We start from the raw sequence: 16,819 nt of genomic DNA on the forward strand, positions 1-16,819 counted from the left end.
GGCTCTAAAATGACAATGAGAAACAATACATGCAAAAACTCCCGCAGAAAACTAAAACTGTTTATTTTTAAAAAAATCATGCAGAATATGTAGAGCAGACGACATCAAAATGACGTTTAGCTGAGACATGATTGCACTGATCCGAATGGTGGCTAGCGTTGCCATCAGCAGCTCTGATTATGGCTTTTATACGGTTGGATTGCCATTCTGTTATTGAAATGTGCATTTTATTGTAAACATGGAGGATTGTTGCCGCGGAGATTGTCGCTGCATATTGGGTCCTATCAAAGTCATTTCTGAACGGGATCAACTTTATTTGCATCGATTTGCTTCACAACCTATTCGTCGTCAACAGTGTTTTCAATGACTTTCCTCATCCATCTGCTCATCCTGAAAACATGCGTGAAGAAGCCGTACTTCCCATCGCGGTCGCAGCCTTCACCCCACGACACAATACCGATCTGGTACCAGCGGTTTTCTGCCGGATGCTGCAAACGACAAGGAGACTTTCAAATGAATATCTTTCAACAACAGACAAGAGTTGATGGATGGTGATGATGATGATGATGTTCCTTTCACCTTCATCACAAAGGGTCCGCCGCTGTCTCCCTCGCAGGCGTCACCTCGGTCTGAGTCTTCAGGTTTATATCCTAAAAGGATCAATGGAGTTTAAGGGTGTGTATTTTGGTCGGAAAAACCAAAAACCGAGGAAAAACGAGAGCGGCGGAAACAAACAGTACCAGCGCAGAACATGTTGTCAGTGATCCTGACGGAAGTGGAGCTTTTGCAGATGCTCTGATCTGCGATAGGCAGATGGATTTGCTGAAGAATTGTAGGCAAAGCTCTCGCAGATGGGCTCCAGGCTTCCTTCAGGTTTCCCCAGCCGGTCACTCGACCTTTGAATCCTGCATTCATCAGCCTGTCGGCAATCGACAAACGTCATCAGTCAATAGTCCATCATTCTGATGAGACCATTAAAAGCTTAAAGGGAAGTCAACCCAAAAATGTTCTTCACAATAATATGGTATATGCACCTCCACTAGTGTAAACTTGATCTTCTGATTAATATTGTGTTTGCGGAATATGAGTTATGCAGCGAAATCAGTACCCCACCAACCACCCCCACCCCACCCGTTTTGGCGGCCATTTTGCCCCTTGCTGCCAACTGAAAATGACAACACAGTTGCTCAAGGCTCAGGTAACAACCAATCACGGCTCACGTGTTTTCTGAAGTTGAGCAATGATTGGTTACCTGTCATTTTAATTTGACAGCAAGTGGCAAAATGGCCGCCGCATGAGATGGACCAAAACAGGTGGATTTTACTGCTTGAGTCATATTCCACAAGCACAATATTATTCATAATTCAGATACACTGAAAAATAGGTGAACAAGTTATTTACTGGCTTCTGATTTCAAAACTAGTCATCCATCGATTTGTTGTTTATACGCGATAATATAAGGCAATCATACATTTACGTGGGTTCACGGTGGTAACGGTCCTCTGAGGGACACCATGACTATGATGTGGCCCGTGACAAAAATGAGTTTGACACCCCTGCCCTACAGGGATGAATGCTTTTATCGGAAGGGATTGGGGGAGCCACAGTACTGCTGCAGCCAGATCCAAGATCACAGCACGTTCTTTACATCGAAACAGAAAATACCATATTTGGAGTAGGATATAGCTCCATTCGTCCAGAAGACGTTTGTCCCAACCAATTGGTCAATACCTCTCAAGCTCTGTAGTGCTTCATCTGATAATTGCTGTCAATAAAGTTGTCCGTTTTTGATGAGCTTGCATCAGCGGAATCTACCTTCGGCACCGCCACCTCATTGTCTTTTACCACGGGAAGGAAAACCGCCTGGCAGACGACAGCGTCCAGGTGTCAAAAGATGAAGTGTGTGTGGTCTCACATTTTGGCCACCTTCTTGTTGGGCAGGCAAACGGGGTGGATCTGGTCGGTGAAGATGATCGGCCGCCTCATGTGCAGTAGTGCGATGTCCCGGTTCAGATTCACCTTCCAGTCGTACTTCGGGTGGACGATGATCTTGTCAATCGCCACGATCTTCTCGATGTTCTTTTCAAACCTGCAAAAGAAAGCAAAGTCAAAAACGGCATCACCCACATGTCGCCGGCAAATGGATGCATGCGGTGGCAAGGGAAAGTTTGGTCTTACTTGACCCTGTTGTGTTTGCCCAGTCGCACCAAGATGTCGTTGGTGGTGAAGTTCTTGTTCCAGGGTGGGTACAGGATGCAGTGAGCGGCTGTGAGGATCCACTGGTCGCTGATGAGGCTGGCGCCGCACAGTAGCTCCTGAGGGCTTCGTTTGTACAGCATCACCTGCCTGAAGGACGTGGATATATGTTTTACCTCCATATCACTCAGGACCATTTAGTCATTCAAGGGCCCAAGGCAAACCTCAGTACGGGGCCCTCCACATCTGTGTACTGCAAAGATTTTGAAGATGTTCAACTAAAAAGTGGGATTTGGGGAAAATTAGCCAATAGTAGTTTCTGAGCTACAGTAGACAGTCCATAGAACGCCCAGGTTTTTTAAAAACATTTTTTACAACTATTGAACTACGAATGTGGGTGATATTTGACAAACAACTCTGCTGGCTACATTTAGCCAACTTTCACTTGTAAATTGGCCATTACTTGCCAAAGCAGCTGGGAGTATGGCGATGTGACATATGTAAAGCAGAAAAGTCAAATGACAGGCTCTTGGGCATTGTATTGTTAATTTTTTTCAAGAATATGTTCCCAGCAGGCCCACGAGTTGAAACGCGGCATTCTGATTAATATTCCGTTTGTGGAGTATTAGTTAAGCAGCAAAATCCACCCCTTTTTAGCCATCTCAGGGGGCGGCCATTTTGTCACTTCAGTCGACTGAAAATGACATCCCAACTGCTCAGGGCTTAAGATAACAACTAATCATGGCTCAGCTTCAGAAAACAGGTCATCCGTGATTGGTTGTTACCTAAGCCCCGAGCAACTGTGATGTCATTTTTAGTCGACAGAAGTGACAAAATGGCCGCCCCCTGAGATGGCTAAAAACGGGTGGATTAACTCTTATTCCACAAACACGATATTTATTAGAATTCCTTGTTTCAACTAGTGGGCTTGCATAGAACATATTCTTGAAAAAAATAGGTTTGGGTTGACTTTCCACTTTAAAATCTTTCATGGACATTATTGTCCAACAAGTGAATATGTTATTGATAAGAGGATAAGAGCATTAATCAGCATTTGATATAGATTACCATTTCGGCCAATTTGATACACTTTTTGTGACGAAAAGCATCACTCATGTCACTCTGCAGCACCTTTTGTCTTCTGCATCCTCTTCAGCTGACACTGACAGCTGTCGGTTACGTTCACCGTGGCCGTGCAAAAAGCCTAAAACCCCCCCGGGACCTTTTAATAAGATCCATTTTCGTCTGACCTTCACTGAGATAACTCGACTTCATTTTCCACACAACGGCCAACACATTTGTTTTTCTAGTGCCTACCCTCTTGCTGAATCGAGTCTGCGCATGCCCAGTGAGAAAATGGAATAGTCCATTGCATGAGAAGAGAGGGTGGAGCACTAAACAATCATTTTTTATTTTGCATTTTGACATGCTTATTTGCAATAAATTGCTTTCAATCAAAGAAAACTTGGTCATCAGTTTTCTTTTGAGGCAATTGCCTGTCCGTTTGGTAAGTTCGTTCCATGCACAAGTCTTACTCTGAAGGAGGTGTGACTTAATGGAGGGTTAACAAGAAATCTACTAAAGAACAGTAACAAAGTGCAGCATCTGTACTTGCAGCCACTGACTAAATCGAGCCTCGTTTGGCAATGTAGGCAACGTGTGATAGTAATTAACTCAAGTTTCTATGGTAATTCAAGCGTGGTTACCATGGCGCAGAGGACAGCTCTGCGTCGGTACCCCCAACGATGCGTTGTTGTCGGTATGATTCCATTAGCTCCTTCTCATTGGCATCCGCCTTGTTTTCCTTTTCAAACAGGGGCCGTTCTCCACACACTGCAACACAGCCAGATCAGGAGCATCCATTTTTCCCGCCAGATACGAACTAACTTCATTGTGCTTGCTCGTGTTGTGGCCAGCAAATAAGAGGAGGAAGGTCATACCTGTCTCCCCTTGCCCAAAGGTCCGAGGGTTAAAAAATATCTTCTTGGCGGGTGCATGGATGGAGCGCTCGCGGCCTTCAGACTCTGGCGGCAAGTCATAGTCAATCAGCTCTTCTTCTGTATGTGAAAAGAAACATAGCTGAGATCCCCCATTGGCGTGCTGTACCGGTTGAAGTGGTGCCACTGGCATCATATTTACCACACAGCTGGAGGTTGCAGTAATCCATTGTCACATTGCCAGCTAACTGAACATAGCACCATGGGCCCTCTGGGTCACTGTCAGGGTTACGACACTTGTTGCCCTCGAGATTGACTTCAGGTAAAAAGTCCTTGCCCTGGCTCAGCTTCTTCACTTCCGGCAGGGACCATTGCAGGCAGGTGTGGCCCCCCATGGTGACGGTCAGGTCGCCAGTGTAGTCCACGCCATTTTCCAGTAAACAGTCACTCGCACTTTTTGGCGCAGGGGCCACAGTGGAGGGAACAAAGGTTTCCCCTTGAAGGAAAAACAATACATGGTACAGCATAATACTAACACTGAATATCTTAAGACCACTTTACCATAACGCTAGAGGAGTGATGTTAAAACCTTATGCTATCAAACGGACGGCGGGCTCTGAATGTACTCCTACTTTGGAGGCAATAGTGAGTTATAGAAATGGTAAAAGCGGAAGTCAACCCAAACATATTTTTTTCAACAATATGTTCCCAGCAGGCCCACTAGTTGAAACTAGTTGGCATCCTGATTAATTTTGCGTTTGTGGAATATACATTAAGCAGCAAAATGCAATCGTTTCCTGTTTCCTGAATCTGAGCCGTGATTGGTCGTTGTGAGCAGTTGTGATGTCATTTTCAGTCGACAGAAGACAAAATGGCCGCTCCCAGAGATGGCTAAAATCGAGTGGATTAATACTTATTCCACAAACGCAATATTTATCAGAATGCCCTGTTTCAACTAGTGGGCTTGTATAGAACATATTCTTGAAAAAAATGTTTGTCTTGACTTCCACTTTAAATAAGAGAGAAGGCCCTCCTGAGGCAGTTTGATGCGAGTAAATCCAACTTTCTGTACAGACACACAATGACAAACTCAACTGAAAAGCCAAGCTAAGTCATGTTTTGCTGTACCATGGCTAAAAGTAAACTACGTTTGCTGCACAAAGTGATTCTTAGATAGCAGAGCTGGGTACTTGACCCTTTTTTGCCGCTCCGGCCGCGACCCTCCACCCTTATTCATAAGAATTATCACCCCCCGCCCCGTTCCGCCCCCCCCGGCCCAAAAAAATAAATAAAAGTGTCCGTGATTGACGCCGCCGCGGGAGAGATGCTAACGGCAGAGGCTTTTTAAGGATCATTAGCTGGCGAATTCACTATTCGAACCCGCTGTGGACACGATTCTTAATGCACCGCTGGTACTTTACTACTTACCCAACTGCGTGTGCTTACTTCCATTGCAAGCCCCGGGGGTTGGTTAATTATTTGGGTCCAATATACGGCCGGAAGTCGCATTCAACAAGTTATTCATTTATTTTCCACACTTCCCTTCGTTCACGGCCTTCAAAATAAAAGCATACCAGCAAACCACTATACACAGCAGGTTTGCTACGCCGTATTTCCGGAAATAGGAAAGACGCCAGAAGAAGTGCATGAACTCCACCTTGATGTGCCAGCGTCATACTTGAGTGCTGTGCGCAGTTTCTCCGTGTGGGAAACTGTATGTCATCGCAACATGTGACATAATGGAGCGATCAGAGCAGCAACAATTCCTGACGTGTGCGCGGCATGTGTCGCAGACCTGTCGCCAACAGCACAATGCGTCGGTCACGTGAATCAATGCGGCAGTTGTCGCTCGCGCCGACGCGGGAGTAGAAAGAAGCCCAGAAAGAAGCCTTTCACTGAGTAGGCATTTGGCCGCCTCGCGACCAGTCAAACGCATGAGGGCCGATTAGTGGACCGGACTAAAATCCACTTCCGGCCATGCTTAGTCCAGCCATTTTTTAAAAATTTGTCAGCCCCCACCACTCGCCCCAAAAATGGGCATCCGGCCGGGACGGACTGCCCAGCTCTGTTAGGTAGTGAATGAGACTTGCCACATATGGGAACCCTGCAGGTCTCCTTCGGCACCATTGGGTCCTGAGTGAAACACCAGGGTCCGTCATCTTGCCCGTCTGGGTTCCGACAGTAGTTCTCCTTTAGGATGCTGCCCGGTTCTGAAGCGTTGAATTCCCTGAGAGAGACACGTTTTTCAAAAACATGCCATAAAAGCACTTTGAGCTCATATTTGTGTTTGCGTGCCTCACTCGATAGAGCTGATCATACCTTATTATGGGATGCGGGAAGCCACTACTCCATCTTTGACAGAGTCTACCAGATTTAGTGATGCGGATGTCCCCTTCATAGTTGAGTCCTTTGCCAGAAATACACTGACCTGGGCATAAAAAACATAAACACTGACATAATGATGCTTAGATCCCATTAAGCACTTATTTCCGCTTTTACCTTGTATGCAATCTTTGACCAAGTCGATGTTGGACTGTGTTCGTACCAACGTTTTCCCCTTGCAGTCTGTAGAGGGACACATTTGCACAGTTTGTGTGCTTGTGTGAGTTCAGCTGCTCTGGACTTTGTTCATGTTTGATTAAACTTCTCGACGAGTCAAAGAACTTGAATCGAATGTAACCAGAGACTTGTCCCTGCATTGTAGCTGCGCTAGCTTCTTTTTCCTGGTGCTTTTGCAGAAGTAAGACAACCCAGCTAATACTAGATGCTAAATGCTACAGTGTACTCACCGTGATATTTCTGCCAGAACTCTTCCTGAAAAGGAATCCCGAGTCATAGTTAAACTCCGAGTAGCTCTCACAGTCAGCAAGTCAAAATGAGTGTACTCGTACTGTTTTGTCTAGCTGTTCAAACACTTCTCTGGCCTCTTCGTGGTCACAGATTTCCTCTATGCATTCTCTCTCCAGGTTCCCTGAGTACAACAGTCAAAAAGTGACCCATGTCGACCGGGTTTGGTTCTTTTATCTTGGGGAGCAGGTGGCTTACCTGGTTTCACCTCCTCAAACAGCTGGTTGGCTCTTCGCATTCGGATCAGAACCTCTGAAGCCCGCTGGCTGTCAAGAAAAACTACACAAACAAATTGTAAATGCGCCTTTTAGTACATAAACTGGGGTTCTTCCGAGAAGTGGTTTTGCAACTTTGACCACTTGGTCGTGAGTCAGGGTTTGTGAAATTAATTTCTGTTGTACCTTATGTTCTATTAAAAAATTTTTTTTTTAAATCCTGCCATTTTCACTTCACTACTGGTACCAAAGAAAGTACAAGCATCAAATACCATTTTCTGTCAGACAGCCGTGCAGCAGGAACAGGAGTAGAACTACCGCTGGTCCCACCATGATCTATACCTCCAAGCAGAATCTCCAAACCAAATCCAATAGATTCCTGTTAAGTCTCTTTGTAGACCCGCGTCATCTGGGGGGGCGGGTATATTGACTGCAAGGTCAAAGTATAATTCAGGTTGATGAGGCACAGTTTTGTTTTTTGTTTTTTTTACTTTAACTCATCCAGCTCCCTATAACTGGTGTTAGAGCCCCGGGCTTGCACCCAAATTGTCCATTCGCCATTTGTGTTAGCATCAGCATCGATTTGCATCTTGCGCTTACCCGAAAAAACACGTCATAGCATAATTTCCTCAAAATGGTAAATGGAGTTCACTTATATAGCTTTATCTTTATCAGAAGTTTACAAAGCCATATTCAGTCATCTCATTCAAACATATCCTAGTGTAGCCTAGCCGCGCACCAAGTTATTTTAGTTTAAAGTAACTTACTTTCATCTCCAAGATTCCGCGCCGTACCCTGGCCAACGGGAGAACCCACAATGTTTTTTTTCTCTTTGGTCCCATTTTAAGTCTATTTTCATTGTGCTGTAGTAGCCTCATCCTAACTAAGGCTAAGCTAGTTCATCCCTCAGGTCTGGCGTCCATCTTGGCAAACTTCCTTTCGTTTGTTGCTAGGATGGCGTGAGTGACCAACAGTGTTGATACACTATCTTCTAAATGGGCTTCATTGACGACTGCTTAACAGTTGAACTTAATGCACATTAGCTGGCCAAATATTCCCATACACACATAACTACTTCCGGGCATCCACTCGGACATAGCTCCTACTTAGCTTCCATGCACTGATTCACTGGTTAGTGCACAGATTTACCTGGTGTAATATGATTATTGAGGTGTTATCTGAATGCTTGCTTGTGTTCTGGCTTGTCTGGATATAATGTGATTGTGTAGCTATAAATTGATTATCTGAATACACTGATTGATTGGATGTGATTTCATTCCCTGTTTATGCTATACAGAATAGTGGGATTACATTAGCATCGATGTGCTTTCAGATTATCAAGAAATGTCCTCGTTGCTGTGAAAAACCTTTGTCCATTTTTTTAAATGTTCTTATTTTTATGTGAATGGTGTTTCCTCATTACAGACACCACATTATTGTGTTTTTTATTTATTTATTTTAAATTGGACATTATTTTTCACAGGACAGATGATACGGTAAACTCAGTTGACAAACGCTTGCTTAATGATCTTCAACCTGACATCACAGTGACCATTTTGAACTTTTGTACCCGAGTTGTTTAAATGTGCCAGCAGTACAAATGCTAAGCTTCAGAGATCTTTCTTGTGTTCTCGTCCCCTATTTCCCATCAAGCAGCCGGGTGATCTTCTCAATAATTTATAAAGTTCAATGAAAATAAGAGATTAAGTTGAGGGTCTCAGTAGTCTCTCTTGAACTTTAACAACTTTATCTCGAGTGTCCGATCAGCACACGTAAGAGCAAATATTGACGGGAAGAGGAGAGCATATTGAGAGCAAAAGGCAGGACTAAACTTTATTCAGTTTGTTAATGTGACCGTCCAAAACCACTAAATAAGTATATCTCAGCATGGAAATTTGGCCTATGGCTACAGTACGAGACAGAAGATGAACGAGGAATCTCTTCAGTACTTAGGAATTATCATGTAACAGAAAGCATGGTAATACCGTATAGTTAGCCTCACAGCCACAACATTGGGGTTCTAATCTTCCTCTTACATCCCAAGAACATGCTTCTTGGGTTAACCGAAGACTTGACTTTGTCCATAGATGTGAATGGTTACGTTGCTATTGGTTGACCTGCAGGAAGTCCAGGTGTAGTTTTTCAGCTGTCATTTACAAGTTTGTCTTTTGTTGTTGTTGTTACTCAGTTCACAAAATAAGCAAATGGGACTCAAGGGACTGTTGTTTTGATATCATAATTTAAAGTCAAGCATATGCTTGGATTGAAAAAAAGAAATACACAGTGTGTATTGTAAGCTTTTTTTTTTATTACTCACTTCACAACATTGCGCCTCCAAGTTGTTTCACGAGCATGAAAGTCAAGCTAATGTGAGCTAGCGCTGACAGTAAAGCTTCAGTATTTGTGTGCTTTGTAGAGTCTGTACTTTTCTATTTTTATTCATGCACAAATGTTTAATCTGTACTTTTACCATTTAAAAAAAAAATACAAATATCTGTAATATTTGACCACATTTCATGCTTGGTATTAAACAACATCAGAAAACAATGCCACCTTGTGCTACCAAGTGTTCTGTTGGAACCCGAAAGGTCAAGTAAAGGAATGATCTTTTCTTAACGGTGAAGCCAGCTTTCACCATCTGCCATCTATTAGCTTTCGACACCCCCGTCGTCCTATTTGTTTTTGTAGGTGTTACTACCGTCCAGGTGGGGGCGACACCATACCTTAAAAATCGTTTGCCAACGGTTGACTCTGGCCGAGGAGCAGAAGAAGATAAAGCTTGTCAACAATGGCGACCGAGTTTCGGATGGAGTTGTTACCTTCGGACCCGCTGCTGCACATATTATCTTTCCTTGACTTTCGAGACTTGATCCAGTGAGTATGTGATACCCAATGCTTCTTACGGCCACTTCGTGTACGAGTCGGTAGTGACGTTTCTTGCCGAAAACGAGCGGAAAGTAAAGTGGCCCCATGGAGCTAAGACGGCTAACAACAACAACAGTTAGCATTTAGCCAGCCAACTTGCCAAGTTATCGAAACAGTAGCGACAGAAGTTGAGTAACAGAATGTTTGTGTCTTATTCCAAGAAACAGAAAACACGGAACTGATGACAAACTGCTGAATGTTGTAAAGTTAATGAAAAAGACGAACATCGTTTCAATACTTTAGCCACCTACCTACAGCTATCTAATAGCAAGATGTTGCAAACGGGCTCCCACGCTGTACTTAAGTTGAAGTAGATGCTTGTGTAAACGTGTGAACTCCTTTACTTGGTTATTTTTTATTTTATTTTTTATAAACAAAAATGTTCTGTCGAAAATAGAGTCCATTCTTGGATGTGACAACGCAGAATGGGAATAACTTGCTTCTCCCAATCTAGAAAAGACGATGTGTCTACTGCAAACTGTCTTACACAACAACACGTTGATGCATGCTCAAGTCACCTAAAGTGTATTGTAATGCCCCCTGCGAGTGGTCAAGGATCTACATTCTACACAGCCGCCGTTGCACTTACAAACGGTTTACTGAACAAAGGCCGCATGTAATAAGCACAAGCTTCTATGGCTCACAATTGATGCCCAATTGCGTCAACACGCAAATTGGCTAAAGGATAGCCAGTTAACAGGCAGCCTTACTTGAGCCAACAGCAGCCAATTCCCCACTATCATTTGCTGATGTGCACGTTGCTCACCAAGATAGGCTCCGCCTTTTAAAGCCACACGCATTCAAAAGTCACAAAATAAGCCAATGTAGAATGTGAAGATGGACAAAAATAATACCCTAAGCTCTTGTGCACTTATTATTATGGTATTGTTGTTTCATAATGTAAAATCAGTTTGTCCTTGATTAATTCATAATTCCATTCGATTCTAAAAAAAAAAAATATTCGATTAGCTGCAGCACTATTCTGAAGCAAACAAAGTCCAGATATTTGAAACATGTACTTAAGTAAGCCTATATGTTTGCTACTTCTAAACACTGCCGAGTATTGCATTATTATATTTATAATGAGTGTGTTTGTGTGTCTGCTTGGTCTACAGTGTCAGTTCCACCAATAGGAGGCTGAATGAATTGTCCAAACACAATCCGCTGTGGAGGTCGCTGTGCTTCAAACACTGGCTGATCACAGAGTAAGTGGTTGTCGGACAGGCCGATATTGCCTTAAAATAAATTCTCATTTTTTCTTATATTTAAAGTGACTTTTTCCTCCACCTGCAATGACAAACCAAATACAGATGACATTAAAACAAGTTTTCTTTTTCTTTTTTTTTCCCTTCTGGTATTTGCTTTATTTTTCCTGATACTAAACAAGCTTTGAAAGTTTTCTTTCCAGCACGTTTTTTTCGCAGCGTTAACTCCCATCAACTTCCATAGAAATAATATGAACAAATACATAGTTAGATTAGATAATGCACAAAATATTCCTTCCTTACTTTGTTGTTGTTGATTTGTGCGTAGACGTTGTTGTTTAAATTTGCTTCCATTTTTAGTGATGAGCGGCTGCGGAGTGGGCAGTCCTGGTTCAACCTCTTCAGGGAGTACTACGATGACCTGGGCCGCTACATCCAGTATTACTCGGTGTTGAAGAGAGCCTGGGAACAGCTGACCAGTTTCCTGCAGCAGAGATGTCCACGCATGATAGCGTCACTTAAAGGTGATGACATGAGACGCTCTCATTGCAGCCTCTTTGAGGGCGAGTTTTGCGCTTGATGTCGTCAAGCATAACGTTTATGTAACGCCGATTCAGTTCCAACCTTTAATGTAGCATTCAGACCACATTCAATTCTGTGAATACTGGAAGCGTTAACGCATGTCGGGTTGGGCATCGTTTCAATTTGGACGATACCGGTTCCCAACGATTCTCGATTCCGATTCTTACCAAAAAAAAAAAAAAAAAAAAAAAGGAGTTATTTTTGGACAAATCTCATGAATTTCTCTGTTATTCAATTTCATGAACTTTTTACTATTTGTGAAGTTGACCTTTTCCTCGATCTTTAAAAACACTATAATAGATGTGCAGAACTGCGCGGTGCGTTTACACGTTCCAAAACGTCGTGAAAGTACCCAAAATGGCCCAATTTTCTTGCGGGCCGAGCAATAGCGTATGTGATTCCGCCGTCCATTTAAAATGTTTGATAAACCCTCCGGTTGGAGTTAACTGTGACACTAACCACACAACAAAAATAATTACACACTTTGTGAACTTAAATACAAAAAATGCTGAGTTTCTAAAAGATCGCTAGCCGCTAATGCTAAATCACACGCAAGTTCTCCAGAGGTTGCATTTTTCTAGTTGTCTGTGCTTTTGCTGTAGTTTTTCGATGGCTCTCGTTTTAATAAACGAGCTCGAGTTTCAATAAATGAATGTTTTAACGTGATGCTAGTCATTCTTTTTGGAGCTCTAAACCTTACAGTGCGTTTCCTGTAAAAGAAAGCGGGTCAGTTGAATTTGCGGAACGCATGGCCACGTCATGGCGTATGGTCAGGATGGTAGCACCTCTGCCTCGGTTTGAGCCCGGAGAAACCCTGTAATGTTTGGATCCCGTCTGTTTGGGTGTCCAGAAGGTGCCACGGAGGCAGAGCTGGGCAGCATCGAAGCTCAGATCGGCTGCCGGCTTCCGGATGACTATCGGTGCTCGTACCGCATCCACAATGGCCAGATGCTGGTCATCCCAGGGTCAGTATGTTTGAGAATGTGTTGAGTGTGTGTGTGTGTCCCCACGTATCTTTTTGTTCCATTGTGTGTGTAACGTGTCACGCGTATACTTTTGTGTGTGCTCCTGTATGTGTGTTCTCGTGGGCGTCGGTGTGTGTCTTCCCTTATGGGCGTGATTGTTTCCCTGTATACGTGTGTGTCCCAATATGCGTCCTCAGGTTGATGGGCAGCATGTCGCTGTCCAATCACTACCGCTCGGAGGTGCTGCTGGATGTGGAGACAGCGGCGGGGGGGTTCCAGCAGAGGAAGGGGATGAGACGCTGCCTTCCGCTCACCTTCTGCTTCCACACGGGCCTCAGCCAGTACATGGCCCTGGAGCACACCGAAGGGCGCCGCAAGTTTGAGAGCTTCTACCCTTGCCCTGTTTGTACACTTCTTCACGCCAGCAGAAAATCCCCCCGCCCCCTCCAGGAAGTGTTAGCTCACTGCCACCTTTCTCTCTTCCAGGATCAAACAGCCCAGGATCCCTCAGCCGTCGACATGTTCATCACAGGTGGGTTTGTTGCCACGCTTACTAGCATGTCCACCTGGGGCTTTCTTTTTTTTTTTTTTTTTTTTTGGGGAAAAAGAAACAAGTGTGTTCTGCATGTCTTCAGGTTCCTCCTTTTTGGAGTGGTTCACCACCTACGTCAACAACGTGGTGACGGGAGAGTACCCGATCATCCGAGACCAGATCTTCAGGTACATGATCTCGTGCTATTTGCGGGTCTTGTTCATGATTGACCAAATGTTTAATTACTAATGGTTTATTTTACGATTATATTTTCGTTTGATTATTTACAATAAATCAACTCGCAATTATTTGATGAGAAATCACTGTAAAATAGTGTCGTTTAATAATTCTTGCTTATTTTTAATGGTTTGGTCATTTAATTACCTTCAATTAACCAATTCTTTGAGAATTCTGACTTTATTCTGACTTTAAAGTCAGAATTCTGGGAATAAAGTCAGAATTGAGAATTAAAACGAGAATTCTCACTTTTATTTCAGAATTCTGACTTTATTTTCAGAATTCTGACTTTAAAGTCAGAATTCTCACTTTTCAGAATTCCCACTTTAAAGTCAGAATTCTGAGATTAGTCAGAATTCTGAAATAAAAGTGAGAATTCTCATTTTAATTCCCAGTTTAAGTGAGAGAATTCTGACTTTAAAGTCAGAATTCTGACATTAAAGTCAGAATTCTGAGAATAAAAGTGAGAATCTTACCAACTTTATTTTTTTTCCCCCACTGGCCCTAATCCTCTTCCGTAGATTTGCATTATGTAAATTGATTTATATTTTTATAAAAGGGGGAATTGGATTAAAACTTGACTTCCCGTGAAAAAAAAAAACCCATACACCGTAGTATTAAAGCAGAGACTGAAACCCCCACCATACGGTCGGCTGGACTGCACTTTAATATTGAACGCCGTCAACCGATTGTGGCGTCACTCCGCGCAGGTACGTGCACGACAAAAGCTGCGTGACGACCACCGGGGATATCACCGTATCCGTTTCGACCTCCTTCCTGCCCGAGCTCTCCTCCGTCCACCCGCCGCACTTTTTCTTCACTTACCGCATCAGGTAGTATTTGTCTGTTTGCGCTCGCCCGTCTTGTCCGCCGCTCACCCGCCAAATGTGTCGCTCAGACTGGAGATGGCGAGCGGCGCGCCGCCCGAGGTGGCCTGCCAGCTGGACAGCCGCTACTGGAAAATCACCACGTCCGACGGCAACGTGGAGGAGGTGCAAGGCCCCGGCGTGGTCGGTACGCTGGCTGGGCGCGGGCCTCCACTCTGGTTGATGCGGGGCGAGACATTAAATGCGTGCGTCTGTGTCTGTGAGAGCAGGAGAGTTTCCGGTCATGACGCCGGGAAAAGTTCACGAGTATGCAAGCTGCACCACCTTCTCCACGCCGTCCGAGTACATGGAGGGACACTACACCTTCCACAGACTCGGTAACACAATTAAAGGATGTTATGAAAAGATGGTATCGCCTCTCACGTGCACAAATGAAAAATGCTCTCACGTTTGAATAAAACACTCAGATTTGATGATTGGCTGAAATTGTTCGCTTATATAAAATACGGTGACACTCTCTCACGCAAAACTACTGTAGCACTCCCAGTCCCAATTTTCTAACGCTCTAACACACACTCACACAACTGAAATGTTCTCACACACTAGAGATTTTTGTTGTGTTTTTGCTCATGTTCGTTTTCTGAAATGCTCTCTCACGCGCCGGACGTTGTTTTCACTTCTAGATGATTGAAACGCTATCACACACACTACTGAAATCAATGCACAGATGATATGCTCTCATGCAAACTGCTGAGACGCTCTCCCTCACACTACTGAAATGCTCTCACACGGAATAAGGATCTTTTTTTTTTGTTGGCTCACATGCACAACTCAAATTTGCAGGTCACATAAACTTTTAAAAAGCTCCACTAAAACTGCTAAAATGTACTCACAGAAGATAAAATGGTCGTTCACTTTACTACCTTTTTCCCCACTCATATACACAACTGAACTGCTCTCACACTTACCGAAACACTCATACTCATGAATTGTTTTTCACTCACACTAATGAAATGCTCCCATACTCACAAAACTGAAAAACACACACACCCTACTGAAACACTCTCACACATGACATTTCTTTATCTCACACACACAACTGAAACGCTTTCCCCCAGTACTGAAATACTCACACCGATGAATTGTTTTTCACTCACAAATAAAACACTCTCACTCTGACTACTGAAATGCTCTCATACACACTACTGAAAGCCTCTCACGCTACTGAATTGTTTTTTCACTCACACCCAACTGAAGCGCTAACAGTAGTGAAATGTTTTGCTGACAGACTATTGAAACGTTCTGGCACACACTGCTGAAACACACACACGCACACACACTGCGGATGTTGTTGTGCTCACACACACACACACACACCAGTATATTTATTATATATTTTGTGTGTATTTTCTTTTTTGTTTCAGACAACAAGGACGTCTTCAACGTAGCAATCCCTCGCTTCCAGATGGTGTGTCCACCATTCCGAGAGCCCACGTTGCGGACGGTGAGTTGACTGCAAGTGACACCGTGGCAGGAAATTGAATAATCATCAAAGCGGTCGCCTTCATTCCTCGGTCAGGAGTCGAGCGATTACACGTCAGGCTTCAACGGCCGCGACGGGAGTGACTGCGGCAACGCAGACGAAGACGACTATAATGGTCTGAGGGGAATCAACATGGCCGCCCTAGAGGGAGCGTGGTGCCCCAGACACATCTGATGTTTGCGGCGAGGCCTTGCCGTGGAAACCAGCCGGACGGTCCGTCATTGTTTTTCACCGGTGGTGGATTGTGGGGGGAAAGCCATTGGGACGCTGTCGTCTCGCAGCTCGTCTCGTCCGCACAACTTCGTGGCGCTTGTTTGGCTTTTTAAATATTTCAAGAGAAAGAAATGGTGAAGACTCACTTTTCTTTTGTCCCTTTTGAACTCTTTGGCTTCCAGCAGCCGGAACAGAATTGCATTGTAGCTGGTATATGCCAGTCCTTTTTTTGGGGGTGGGGGGGGGGGGGCGGGGGTGTCCATCACTGCTTTAGTTTGATAGTAGTCTTTTATTGCAGATTGGGGGTATTGTAAACAGTGTGAATTTTGTTTCAAGTCGCTGAACAAATGTTGCACTCGATCACTTCCTGTGGTGGCTTAAAAGATCGCATCCCCGCCTTGCGTTACACTTGTTAGCGAGAAGCGCGATGACAGCAATGCAGACTTCTTGCAGTTTCTGTGCTAAAGTGGACATCACTTTGTGATTGGTGGCTTTGGTTATTGTTTGTATGTGTTGACTCAATAAATCTTCATCGCTGCTTCACCTTAACACTGACGCCAGCTCAGCTATATTTGATCAACTCAACCGAGTGGCA

At 44.0% G+C, this 16,819-nt stretch overlaps 2 protein-coding genes across 2 annotated transcripts; one reads left to right on the forward strand and one right to left on the reverse strand.

Annotated features, from left to right (window-relative positions):
* Positions 1-39: 39 nt before the first annotated feature.
* Positions 40-7,633, reverse strand: f2 (coagulation factor II (thrombin)). Its single transcript, XM_086035366.1, has 15 exons — positions 7,468-7,633; positions 7,179-7,259; positions 7,025-7,104; positions 6,923-6,947; positions 6,633-6,698; positions 6,453-6,561; positions 6,224-6,360; positions 4,336-4,629; positions 4,137-4,253; positions 3,903-4,029; positions 2,179-2,346; positions 1,916-2,089; positions 741-919; positions 580-650; positions 40-488 (listed from the first exon to the last, which is right to left on the reverse strand). Exons 1-15 carry the CDS (start codon positions 7,526-7,528, stop codon positions 339-341), a joined length of 1,839 nt encoding a protein of 612 aa, XP_085891492.1. The 5' UTR covers positions 7,529-7,633; the 3' UTR covers positions 40-338.
* Positions 7,634-9,918: 2,285 nt separating this feature from the next.
* fbxo3 (F-box protein 3) lies at positions 9,919-16,773 on the forward strand. Its single transcript, XM_086035380.1, has 12 exons — positions 9,919-10,069; positions 11,236-11,325; positions 11,686-11,849; positions 12,758-12,872; positions 13,070-13,274; positions 13,359-13,404; positions 13,508-13,592; positions 14,352-14,474; positions 14,540-14,655; positions 14,738-14,845; positions 15,893-15,972; positions 16,048-16,773. Exons 1-12 carry the CDS (start codon positions 9,984-9,986, stop codon positions 16,183-16,185), a joined length of 1,356 nt encoding a protein of 451 aa, XP_085891506.1. The 5' UTR covers positions 9,919-9,983; the 3' UTR covers positions 16,186-16,773.
* The last annotated feature ends 46 nt before the right edge of the window (positions 16,774-16,819 follow it).

This window comes from Filicampus tigris, chromosome 1 (genome assembly GCF_054856515.1).
Source record: "Filicampus tigris isolate MCC_2025a chromosome 1, RoL_Ftig_1.0, whole genome shotgun sequence".
NCBI classification, from domain to species: domain Eukaryota; kingdom Metazoa; phylum Chordata; class Actinopteri; order Syngnathiformes; family Syngnathidae; genus Filicampus; species Filicampus tigris.

Coding starts and splice junctions, on each gene's coding strand:
- f2 (XM_086035366.1), bottom strand. CDS start 7,528: ATGGTGGGACCAGCGGTAGTTCTACTCCTGTTCCTGCTGCACGGCTGT. Junction 6,948..7,024: donor TTGAACAGCTAGACAAAACA/GTACGAGTACAC, acceptor ATTCCTTTTCAG/GAAGAGTTCTGGCAGAAATA. Junction 6,361..6,452: donor TTCCCGCATCCCATAATAAG/GTATGATCAGCT, acceptor TGTCTCTCTCAG/GGAATTCAACGCTTCAGAAC.
- fbxo3 (XM_086035380.1), top strand. CDS start 9,984: ATGGCGACCGAGTTTCGGATGGAGTTGTTACCTTCGGACCCGCTGCTG. Junction 14,656..14,737: donor GCAAGGCCCCGGCGTGGTCG/GTACGCTGGCTG, acceptor CTGTGAGAGCAG/GAGAGTTTCCGGTCATGACG. Junction 15,973..16,047: donor GAGAGCCCACGTTGCGGACG/GTGAGTTGACTG, acceptor TTCCTCGGTCAG/GAGTCGAGCGATTACACGTC.